The sequence below is a fragment of the Girardinichthys multiradiatus genome, chromosome 11 (assembly GCF_021462225.1).
Source record: "Girardinichthys multiradiatus isolate DD_20200921_A chromosome 11, DD_fGirMul_XY1, whole genome shotgun sequence".
NCBI lineage: Eukaryota > Metazoa > Chordata > Actinopteri > Cyprinodontiformes > Goodeidae > Girardinichthys > Girardinichthys multiradiatus.
The window spans coordinates 21866556-21879457 of NC_061804.1; the positions used below are offsets into that span (position 1 = coordinate 21866556).

Below are 12902 nucleotides of genomic sequence, written 5' to 3' on the forward strand. Positions count from 1 at the left end.
AAATCAGAAAATGTGGCAAGCATTTGTTTTATCTTCCAGCATGTCCCTACCAGCTTTGCACATCTAGAAATTGGCTCGTCTGACTCGTCTTTGCAAAATAGCTCAAGCTCAATCAGACTGGATGGAGAGCACCTGTGAACACGGATTTTCAAGCTTAGACACATATTCTGAATTAATTGTTGGTCTGAACTTTGGCTGGGCCACTCTAGCACATATATATGCTGTGATGTAAACCATTCTATTATAGCTCTTGTTGTATGCCTGATCGTTTTCCTTCTGGAAAGTGAACCTCTACCATGGTCTCAAGTATATTCCAGCCTCTCACAGGTTTTCTTCCAGGGTTGCCCGGTATTTACACATGATGCTGATGATCAATCTCTCAAGTAGAGCAGCAGAGATGACGACAGACAGAGGCGTAGCAATCAAGCAGTGTAACGAATGACGAAGTCACGCAGCATGAGACGGAGAGAATCGCTCCTTGGTAGCAGGCACTCTTGTGCTCGCATTCTTCATTCTCTCTCCTGTTCTCTGAGTCGAGAAATGTTTGTGCATTATTCAGGAGCCAGGAATGCGATCCATCTGTTCATGCCGTTGTGTGGAGTACTACAGAATATAGATGGGAGCCAGTCTGTGGGAGAAATGTGCGTATGTGTTACCACGTCCAAAAGTAGGAGGAGGATGGTGAGGAGGCTGTGGATGAATGAGGTGGAACATAGTCACTGCAGGATGACAGGGACTGAGAGAGAAAGAAACACTAAGAGTGCAAAACAAGATGATAGTATTTACATATCTCTTCAGGGCTCTTTTGTTTGTTTCTGCTTTGGGTTAGTTATTTTAATTTGAATTAAGGGAGCAGTCAGAACAAGATTTCAGGCAGACCAAGGAGGGGTCTGGCCAAATTAAACCCATGGAGAAATATAGTTTTTTTCAAAAATGACATCTATTATCAGTAGATTCTCACACAAGCCCTGAGGAGTGATGCAAAAAAAAACATATTAAACAGGTATGCCATGCATAGTAGAACATTGTTGTTAGTCATAGTTATCTTGGTAATGGCCATTAACCTCAGTAAGTGTGAGACAGGTCTTTGATTGCCTGGAAATTACCCTGGGTTCCTTTTAGATCTCTTAAACTAAACAATAACGAAAGAAAGCCATAAAAACTATGTTTGGAATTGGCCACAACTCATGTAAGGGACACTAAATATGTGGAAAAACATGCAAATACATACAAAACACTATGCATGGAGGACAATTGACACTGCACAGGAACACACCATCACCACTGTAATACATGGTAGTGGCAGTGTCATTCTGTTGGAAAGCTTTTCTTAAGCGGGCACAGGAAAGCTGCTCAGAGTTATTGTGATGATGGATGAGAACAGGGCAATCCTGGAAAGAACACCTGTTAGAAGGGGCAAAAGACTGGAGACTGGGTTGGAAATTAACCTTCCAGCAGATGTTTAATTAAAAAAAGTATTGATTATTATCATTTTACCATTTTACATCTATGCACTACTTTGTATTTGTCTGTGAGATTATGGGCTATGAATACCTTTGCAAGACATTGCCTTCTGCAACTGAGGAGGGTTATTTGCCAGCTCTTATTTTAACAATTGTCACTGTGGAGGTCGAACCCTGACAGGATGTCTGGCATTTTTCTGCGTAACTTTGTCCCAAGCCACGAAGAGTCTGAGACAGTGCTGGAAGACAGAAAACCTCAGCCCTATTTTAGTCCTCTGCTCCATTTAATTCACTCAGAGAGACAGAAAGACAGACTCAGAGAGCGGGAGAGAAAAGAAGAGGGTGAGATTTGGAAAGACAAAAAACATGACTAACTAAAGCCTGAGAAAAAGGAAGAAAGGAGGAATTATTAGAAAGGATTAGTAGAAAGTGGACATGTTAAAGACATGGGGATGGAAAATTTCAGAGAAATGAGGGCACACAACCCCCATCCCCCCACCCCGCCCACTAAACAGAAAGGAAAAAAACAATTTCTGCAGAAAAGATCAGCAAAAAGTTGGAAATGAATCAGTCAACTTCTGTTCGAGTCTGAAAACGGCAAATAATTTCCCACAACAGTATGGTACCAGTCCTAATCACTCGCATGACTTGTCCGCAGGGGGGAGATCTGTTCGATGCCATCACCTCTGCCAACAGATACACAGAGAGAGATGCCAGCGGGATGCTCTACAATCTGGCCAATGCCATTAAATACCTCCACAGCCTCAACATCGTGCACAGAGACATCAAACCAGAAAACCTGCTGGTGAGTTAACACATCTCACATATACAGTAACTTGGTGAGCTATGCTGCCCTGGCTCTTCTCTTGGTCCATGCTCCTTACCTATAATGAAGGATGAAGTACCACTCATTTGTGCTTTTTCCTTCTGTTCAAATTCTTCTTTCTTCAAATTCTTCTTTTTCGTCATTTTGTCATACTCCAAATTCTGTTCCTCTTTCACCCAAAAATGTTTCAAATAATGCTGGGTCAGATTCAAACTTCAATCAAATATTATCTTTATTTATTTAAAGCAGCTTTGAAGAGATGGTTCAGGATTTTTGAAGTGAGGTTCTGTTAAAAGTTTTTAAGTTATCAGTAGATAGATAACACTCTTAGTATCTGCATGTAGTATTTTTCCTGATTAAATGGATCCACAGGCTGAAGTTGACTGATGGTCTGAGAGGAACTTCATATTAACACTGCTTTATTCATCTTTAAGCTGATGTCATGTTTACATTACATTAAATGGGAAATAGAAGTAGGGAGATGTGCACCACCAGTGATCTTCCTGTATGAAACCAGCTGGTTTCAGTGCTAAACTGGTGCTGGCACCATCTTAGTGCCAGTTATTTCTGCTTTTACCTCAACAAGGTCCGGCTTCAGCACCAATTAGAGGCCACAGGGGAAAAAAAAGAAGCTAAATAACTAAAACATTGTGAGCACCTTATTACAAACTTTAGTGTTGGTTTCATTTTTGATCTGCCTAAAACAAATAAAAAAGGACAACTGAGCAGCTCTTTCCACTGTTTACTTTGATTTCTCCCACCGCAGAGTTTAAATAGGTCAATGAGCTGCTACAGCTTACCCCTTCGGTCGAAGAGCCCCAGTTAGGAGCAGCATGTAAATTGTTTATACTACCCAAAAAAAACTCCAGTTAAACCAAGATAACAGTTTTGCTTTTTACATTCCTTTGTTTTGATATTGGGCAGTTACGCTGTCTGGTATTGCTTTACCTGTTCTACTCTCAGTACAAAGCCATTGGTGGCTAAAGTTTGTGAAAATAGGATTCGCATAGCATTGACATTTTGAGACTGATAATTGTATTTAGGGGATAGAAGTCTCCTTTGGATTTATACTAAATAAAGACAAAATCAGAGTATCTACCACAGAAAAGATATATTAACTGCTTATAACCTTTTAATAGAACCCCACTGAAAAATCCTGAACTTTCCCTTTAGAACACCGAACACATTAGTCTGGCTGATATTTTAATGTGAATTTATATGTATTCAGGTGTACGAACACGCAGACGGCAGCAAAAGCCTGAAACTAGGAGACTTCGGGCTGGCGACGGTGGTCGATGGACCCCTCTACACCGTCTGTGGGACCCCGACATATGTAGCACCTGAAATCATTGCTGAGACAGGGTAAGAGCAGGACATGCAAGGTTGAGGCTGTGTACATAAATCAGTGCATGTGCATGTATGATGACGGCTTCAGAGCAAAATTTATTTATATCTTCTCATCAAGTCTGCAGCATTTCTAACTCTAATTATTTCTTAATCACTGTACAGGTATGGCCTTAAGGTGGACATCTGGGCAGCTGGAGTTATCACCTACATCCTACTGTGTGGTTTTCCACCCTTTCGGGGGTAAGCTTATATTTACTTGCACAAGAAGTTCTTCATAAGATCAGTGTTTAAATAAGTAGCTTTGATACAAAAAAAAACTGAAATAATATTAATATGTATCTTGTACTGAAGTTGAATTGCTAAAAAATGGCAACTGTTTGTGTTTTTAGTTTGAAGAAGGTGGCTGAATACAAAATTGTCATAATTCCAATACAGTAGCCTAGAGTGGGCAAACCAGATATTCACTTTAGATGAGCTTTTAGATGTTTATTTTTGAGGGTTATTTTGTGTTTTTGCAAATACGTTTTTCTGCCACTTGATGTATTTATATCCAAAGGCTGGAAGTCGTATTCAATCTGTGGAAATTCTTTATCAGATAACTATTTTATTCATATCAGATTTTTAATATAAACATCTTTGCAGGAGCAGTGAGGATCAAGAAGCCCTTTTTGATCAGATACTGATGGGGCAGCTGGAATTTCCTCTACCATACTGGGACAATGTGTCAGAAACAGCAAAGGTAAGCATCCTCTGTGTGCACTGTGAAGAGGACAATGTGCTAACAAAGAAACAAGCTTACCTTCACCTGCTTGTTTCTGCAGGATCTGATCCGGTCCATGCTGGAGGTGGAAGTAGACCAGAGATACACTGCCCTGCAGGTGCTGGAGCACCCTTGGGTTACTGTAAGTACAGCGTCTGTGAGTTGGTGGAGCATCTGACTTCTGTTCAGCTGTATTTTCTCTCTTCAGACACACTGACATGCTAATCTTTTCCTCAATGCAGAATGAGGGTCTGTGTGAAAACGAGCACCAGCTGTCTGTAGCAGGAAAGATAAAGAAGCACTTCAACACGGGGCCAAAGGTCAATGACACCAATGCAGGGGTGTCAGTCATTTCTGTAAGTTTTCAACTGCAGATCCACTTATTCAGCTGGTTTAACAGCTATTACACACAGTTAAAATGTTTTACGCAAAGGACAATTCTTTTCTTCTTTTATTCACTTATAACCTCCAAGACTGTGGACAGATCCAGCTTTCTGAGTGACATTTTCTCACATGTGCTGGTGTTTGGTTTTTCTTTGTGTTCAGCTGGATGACAGCTTTTCTATGCAGCGATCTGGGTCATTGGATTTCTACCAGCACCCAGCTATGTACTGGATAAGGTACGCCAGGTTTCCATGGAGACGTGAAAATGCCACAAAGTAGCCAGAATTCAAAACAAGCTAAAATAGTGTCTGTGAAATTGATGACCCCAAGTCCTTTCCATCGTTGAGTGATACCCAGCTGGTTGGCTGCTTCTGCTGCTGTGCCGCGTCTACAGCATGATTTTGTGTTTGTGCAAGGCTTTCTGCTTCTTCCCCTTCATCCTTCCCTCAACACATTTCATGCCTCCTTAAACTACACTTTGCTATGTTGTGTTACTTTTTACCAGTGTTTCTTGGAACAAAGCTACATCTTTGATTAAAAAAAAGTATAAAATGTGTGTTTCAGCGATTTTCAGAGAACTTCTTTGTGAATCCTGCCTTTTCAAACAAATGTTTTTTCCCCTGTTTGTGTATTTGAATTCCTGTGGTTTTATTCCTGTATTTATGAATATTGCTTGATGTGTTGCTTCCAGCCCAGCTCAGCCCACTATTCTAAAAGCATGACTTGCTTTTCAGCTTTATTTACTTAGCTTTTGTTTTCTGACCTATTCACTGACATATGAAGGACCTTGAGATTCATAGCTTGTTGAGACACCAGTGGCAAGAGGAATTGATGACTCACATGAGCAATTCAGCAACAAAACGATCAGCTTTGATGAACCAAATATAATATAATTATATCTCTTATTACTTTGGTGTATAATTGACTTCCGAATGACAAAATGTACATACACATTTTCCAGAAATGAAATGAGTGATGCAGGGTTTCCTACACGGTCTGAAAAAGTTGAGAATTTTATTTAAGTGTTTTTCAGGTCTAGATTTCTATCTATCCGTGCATCCAATTGTCCACTAATCACCTCCTCCTTCTATTCTCTGGTCAATGTAGATTCCATATTTAAAGCCCTAGCAAACGTTCTGAACTATTGTATTTACATTTTCAAAAATTGCCTCTAAAAAGAATGACAGCACTGAAAAATTGAGTCTAGAAAGGTATGGAATTATGGCAGAAATGTGTAGGAACCCTGGTAAAGCCAAAGCTTTTTGAGAAATCACAAAACCTTATGTAGACTATTTTTACTTTTAGTAATTCCTCTTGTCAGGTATTTCCTGACAAGCATGTGGAAAGCTCTTTTGTCCTCCTTACTGGATTACATGTGCTGGATCTGATCATGATATTCTCCTGTGCTCTCCTTTGGCAGGCCACCCCTCTTGATAAGGAGGGGCAGGTTCTCAGACGAGGACGCCACCCGAATGTGAAGCCGTCGCCTTTGCAGATGATCCAGAAAATGACAGCAAACACACGCCAGCTGGAGCCTCCCAGTTGCCTGCCTGGCCTGACTGCAGACCCTCCCTCTCCAACCCCTGACACTTGCTCCGACCCCTCCTTGGATCCAAGCCCCCTGTCGGACTCCGATGATGTCTCCATCAGCTCGGTCAGCACTGTCTGCTCCCCCAGCTCGCCCTTCTAGTGATTAGATGGAGGGGGGAGGAGGAGAAGCAAGGAGGAAATCCTCATCCAGCTCCTCCTGCACAGAGGAGAAGGAGGAGGAGGAAAAGGAGATGTCCCCACAGATTGTGAGGTCATTATGGATAACTGTGGAGAAAAGACAATTAAGAGAGAATTTTAAAATCCCCTGAATCCATCTATCCAATTTAAGAGGAGAGATCGATGGAGGGGTGGAGGAAGAAAATGGACTTTATTTATTTTTAACATTCTCTCATCTGCGCACATGTTGAGCTCAAGGAGCAAGAAAGGGCAAGAACTGTTTGCCTTTCCGTGATGATTCGGGCCAAACATGGAAACTTCCTCACACTGGAACAACTCAATATGGCAATATGAGAACAATGACCAATGTTCATGTTTTATTGAACCTTATTTAACCATGGTTTATTTACTGCATTTTTTATACACATTTCTCTTTTTCACAGAGGAAAAAAAATGTTGTCCTTGTCCTAAATAGTTTGTTGGAATGAAAATGAAGGAAACTGAAGTAGAAGTAGAACTTGGTCAGGTTATTGTAGGCTGATGTAGACTTGATAAACACTGGATTCAGAACTTCAACAAGAGGAAATGTGTGAAGAAGTTCAAAGAGTCATGCTACACCTCTGCTCCACAAGGCCTTCTCCTAACACTGGGTTTGCATTTTACAAAGGCGATAATGGTGCATTTTATCACTTCTTTTTACTTCTATTTACCTGATGTAGTCACAACATCTTAAACCAGAAGATACAGCAGCATCCAAATGCTTGTAGCAGACATCTGAACTACTTTTTCTTAACACGATCATTAACACAGTCACTCTGCCCTGACCTTTATTTTTAACCAACACCACAGCTATAGTTCATTAATGTTCAGCTGCCTCTGAACAAATTTGAATATCATTGAGAAGCTAATATATTTCATTAACTTGATTCAAAAAGTGAAACTCAATATTAACAACAAGAGTGTTAATTTCAGGTGTTAACTTCAGATAATTTTGATGATTGTTGCTTACGGTGACTGAAAACCCAAAAATTCTGTCACAGAAAATCAGAATAATATCTGAGACCAATAAAGATGGCCTTTTTTGACAGCTTACTAAAAGTATGTCCATGTAACTACTGTACTGAATATGCACTCGATGCAGGGGGTCCTTTTGTATAAATTACTAGATCAGTGGAGCACGCATGCAGGCAATCAGCCTGTGGGTCTGCTGGGGTGTTGCTGTAAAAGGGGCCTTCAGTTCATCTGCATTGTTGGGTATGGTGTTTCTCATCTTTCTCTTGACAATATCTCATAGATTCTTTATTATGTTTAGGTCAGGCAAGTTTGCTGACCAATCGAGCACAGTGATAACATGGTCAGTAAACCAGGTGTTGGTTGTTTTGTATGGGCAAGTGCCTGGTCCCATAAAATAACATTTTAAAAATCTATTTTTATTCATCTTATGTAATAATCTGATTTTTCTGATAACCAGGATTTGGGGTTTTCATTAGTTATAAGCCATCAGTAATCAATAATCATTCAAATTAACAGAAATAAACTATTCAAATATATCCCTCTCTGTTTATATACCTGCATAATATAAGATTTTCAGCTTTTGAATTCATTCAATGAAATAAATTTGCTTTTTGATATTTTAATTTTTACTGATATGTATCTGTATTCCAACCTTAAAGAAAGGTATCATTGTTGTGGTCAAATGCTTCTTAAATAGTTACTGAGAAATATTATGTGGTACCTATTTACACAAAGGTATTGCAGTCTTTTTACACTTCAGGATTACAGAGAGAATGGCAGGATGGATGAAAACCAGCAGCACTCGTGCAAAGCAGTTAAAAGACAAAGAAGGACTTATTTAAGCTCTGTAAACCTCATTCATGACTTCATTTATTTAGATGAAAGCATGACAGACATACAGTAGCCTATTCTTATAATAAAAACTGTTTAGTGATGAAGTATTGTTTATATGTTATGTAAAGAACAGTTTTATTTATTTTGATAGTTCACAATACAGTATATTTCTTTACTAGTAGTAAATCTATGACAATTGTAAAAAATTGAAAAGAAACTAAAAAAAAAAGAAACAAAAAGATTCATGTTTGACAGTCAGTAAGCAGAAAAAAAAATACCAGTCCAGGTGTCATCTGGTCAAAATGGAAAAAAAACCAAATACCGTAAGAAGAAAAGTAGAATTTTTATCTGATGTTGTTCCACTTAGATAAATCCACTCTACATTTGAAAAAAAAGTAATAGAAACTATTATTTTTGCTTCATATTCAGTTCTGACAAATATGTCTTTCTGTGTGCAAAATCAGCGAGTAGCTTTAATTTTTAGTTACTGATGTGAAGGAAGAAATGCAAAACCATACGTTTTTGAAAGTTTTAATGTTGTTGCAGATTTCACTAAAGTTGTGTCTTTTGTCTGTGTTTCTGAATTTCTTCCTATCATGACATATACAAGGTAATGTGCTGCAGTATATGTTGTGCTGATGAAACCCACACTCTCCGGCACACGGTTAACCAAAGTGCTCTCACTGCTGCTGCACTGCATTCAGTCTGTCCTGAATACTGATACCTGTACCTCTCTTCATCAATGGTCTATCAATAAACAACAGTAATAATTAAATCATGTCTAAAAAAATATTTTTCGTGTGTTTTTTGCTGTTACTTAGCCTGATTGTTATCACACAGATTAGCTCCCTTCGAATAAACATGATTAGTCTCCTTAATATTTTTTCAAGTCCATTTTCTTTTAGGTTTTTTAGAGTGCTAGATGACTAAAGAGTACTTTCGTGGTTGATGGTGCAGTGCATACATACATACATATATACAGTATATACACTCACCGGCCACTTTACTAGGTACACCTTGCTAGTACCGGGTTGGACCCATGATGCGAATCTCTCGTTCCACCACATCCCAAAGGTGCTCTATTGGATTGAGATCTGGTGACTGTGGAGGTCATTTGAGTCCAGTGAACTCATTGTAATGTTCAAGAAACCAGTCTGAGATGATTCGTGCTTTATGACATGGCACGTTATCCTGCTGGAAGTAACCATCAGAAGATGGGTACACTGTGGTGTACCCATGGGATGAACATGGTCAGCAACAATACTCAGGTAGGCTGTGGCATTGACACGATGATCAATGGGTACTAAGGGGCCCAAAGTGTGCCAAGAAAATATCCCCCTCACCATTACACCACCACCAACCTGAACCGTTGATACAAGGCAGGATGGATCCATGTTTTCATGTTGTTGACACCAAATTCTGACCCCACCATCCAAATGTCGCAGCAGAAATCGAGACTCATCAGACCAGGGAACGTTTTTCCAATCTTCTATTGTCCAATTTTGGTGAGCCTGTGTGAATTGTCTCAGTTTCCTGTTCTTAGCTGACAGAAGTGGCACCCGGTGTGGTCTTCTGCTGCTGTAGCCCATCCGCCTCAAGATTCGACGTGTTGTGCGTTCAGAGATGCTCTTCTGCATGCCTTGGTTGTAACGAGTGGTTATTTGAGTTATTGTTGCCTTTCTGTCAGCTCGAACCAGTCTGGCCATTCTCCTCTGACCTCTGGCATCAACAAGGCATTTGCGCCCACAGAACTGCCACTCACTGGATATTTGCTATTTTTTAGCCATTCTCTGTAAACCCTAGAGATAGTGGTGTGTGAAAATTCCAGTAGATCGGCCGTTTTTGAAATACTTAGACAAGCCCCTCAGGCACCAACAACCATGCCACGTTCAAAGTCACTTAAATCACCTTTCTTCACCATTCTGATGCTCGGTTTGAACTGCAGCAGATTGTCTTGACCATGTCTACATGCCTAAATGCATTGAGTTGCTGCCATGTGATTGGCTGATTAGAAATCTGGGTTAAAGAGCAACTGGACCGGTGTACCTAATAAAGTGGCCGGTGAGTGTATATCCATCCATCATTTTCCTATACCAGCTTTTGGGGGAGCTGGTGCTTGTCTCCAGCAGTCTACAGGCGAGAGGCAGGGTACACCCTGGATGGGTTGCCAGTCCATCACAGGGCAACACAGAGACACATAACCATGCACACACCCATCCTAAGGGCAATTTAGAGAAACCAATTAACCTAACAGTCATGTAATTTGGACTGTGGGACGAAGCCAAAGTACCCGGACGGAACCCACACATGCACAGGGAGAACATGCAAACCCAATGCAGAATGACCCCAGGCTGGGATTCAAACCCAGGACATTCTTGCTGCAAGGTAACAGTGCTACCAACTGTGCCATACACTCCCGGTCAAATGTTTTTCTCATTTAAAGGTTTTCTTTATGTTTATGACTATTTACATTGTACACAGATCTTATGGAAGGCATCAAAACTGTGAATGAACACACATGGAACTATGTAGCAAACAAAAAATTGTAACATAACTTTAAAAATGTTTTAAATTTTAGATTCCTTAAAGTAGCTTTGCTGTGATGACTGAAATATTAACTTTTGGCCGTCTCTCAGTGAACCTCTGGGGAATTCTTTCAAGACTCTTTAGAAAACCATTTCAGGTGACTACCTAATGAAGCTCGACCAGAGAATGCCAAGAGAGCAAAGCAGTCATCAAAGCAAAGGGCTATTTTGAAGAACCTAAAATATAGACATGTTTAGTTATTTCACACATTTTGTGTACTACATATATCCATATGTGTTCATTCACAGTTTTGATGTATACACAGGCATACAGGTATCGATAGATAGACAGCCAGATGATAGATAGATAGATAGATAGATAGATAGATAGATAGATAGATAGATAGATAGATAGATAGATAGATAGATAGATAGATAGATAGATAGATAGATAGATAGATAGATAGATAGATAGATAGATAGATAGATAGATAGATAGATAGATAGATAGATAGATAGATAGATAGATAGATAGATAGATAGATAGATAGATAGATAGATAGATAGATAGATAGATAGATAGATAGATAGATAGATAGATAGATAGATAGATAGATAGATAGATAGATAGATAGATAGATAGATAGATATCACAGAAACAGCCTGAGGGAAGAAACTGTTTCCCTGGCGGTTGGTTATAGCAGACAGCGCTCTGTAGCACCAACCTGAAAGTAAATATATATATGTATATATGTATATATATATATATATATATATATATATATATATATGTAGATAGATATATAAATATATCAATGTGTATGAGCACACATGTACAGGGGTTGGACAATGAAACTGAAACACCTGGTTTTAGACCACAATAATTTATTAGTATGGTGTAGGGCCTCCTTTTGCAGCCAATACAGCGTCAATTCATCTTGGGAATGACATATACAAGTCCTGCTCAGTGGTCAGAGGGATTTTAAGCCATTCTTCTTGCAGGATAGTGGTCAGGTCATTACGTGATACTGGTGGAGGAAAACGTTTCCTGACTCGCTCCTCCAAAACACCCCAAAGTGGCTCAATAAAATTTAGATCTGGTGACTGTGCAGGCCATGCGAGATGTTCAACTTCACCTTCATGTTCATCAAACCAATCTTTCACCAGTCTTGCTGTGTGTATTAATGCATTGTCATCCTGATACACGGCACCGCCTTCAGGATACAATGTTTGAACCATTGGATGCACATGGTCCTCAAGAATGGTTCAGTAGTCCTTGGCAGTGACGCGCCCATCTAGCACAAGTATTGGGCCAAGGGAATGCCATGATCTGGCAGCCCAAACCATCACTGATCCACCCCCATACTTCACTCTGGGCATGCAACAGTCTGGGTGGTACGCTTCTTTGGGGCTTCTCCACACCGTAACTCTCCCGGATGTGGGGAAAACAGTAAAGGTGGACTCATCAGAGAACAATACATGTTTCACATTGTCCACAACCCAAGATTTGTGCTCCTTGCACCATTGAAACCGACGTTTGGCATTGGCATGAGTGACCAAAGGTTTGGCTATAGCAGCCCGGCCGTGTATATTGACCCTGTGGAGCTCCCGACGGACAGTTCTGGTGGAAACAGGAGAGTTGAGGTGCACATTTAATTCTGCCGTGATTTGGGCAGCCGTGGTTTTATGTTTTTTGGATACAATCCGGGTTAGCACCTGAACATCCCTTTCAGACAGCTTCCTCTTGCGTCCACAGTTAATACAGGTCCTTCTCAAAATATTAGCATATTGTGATAAAGTTCATTATTTTCCATAATGTCATGATGAAAATTTAACATTCATACATTTTAGATTCATTGCACACTAACTGAAATATTTCAGGTCTTTTATTGTCTTAATATGGATGATTTTGGCATACAGCTCATGAAAACCCAAAATTCCTATCTCACAAAATTAGAATTTTTCATCCGACCAATAAAAGAAAAGTATTTTTAATACAAAAAACGTCAACCTTCAAATAATCATGTACAGTTATGCACTCA

General features: G+C 39.8%; 1 protein-coding gene across 3 annotated transcripts in view; it reads left to right on the top strand.

Moving 5' to 3' along the window:
• The window catches only part of LOC124876004 (serine/threonine-protein kinase DCLK1-like), an 89882-nt gene extending 83486 nt beyond the window's left edge, over window positions 1-6396 (top strand). For 2 of the 3 annotated variants that reach the window (XM_047378465.1, XM_047378466.1), the window contains exon 10: window positions 2122-2277. In XM_047378465.1, the coding sequence (XP_047234421.1) occupies window positions 2122-2277 (156 nt within the window). Of the gene's footprint in view, window positions 1-2121; window positions 2278-3517; window positions 3652-3798; window positions 3877-4278; window positions 4376-4457; window positions 4539-4638; window positions 4753-4942; window positions 5017-6200 lie in introns of those variants that run through there. The other variant, XM_047378468.1, reaches the window with a different exon arrangement.
• The last annotated feature ends 6506 nt before the right edge of the window (window positions 6397-12902 follow it).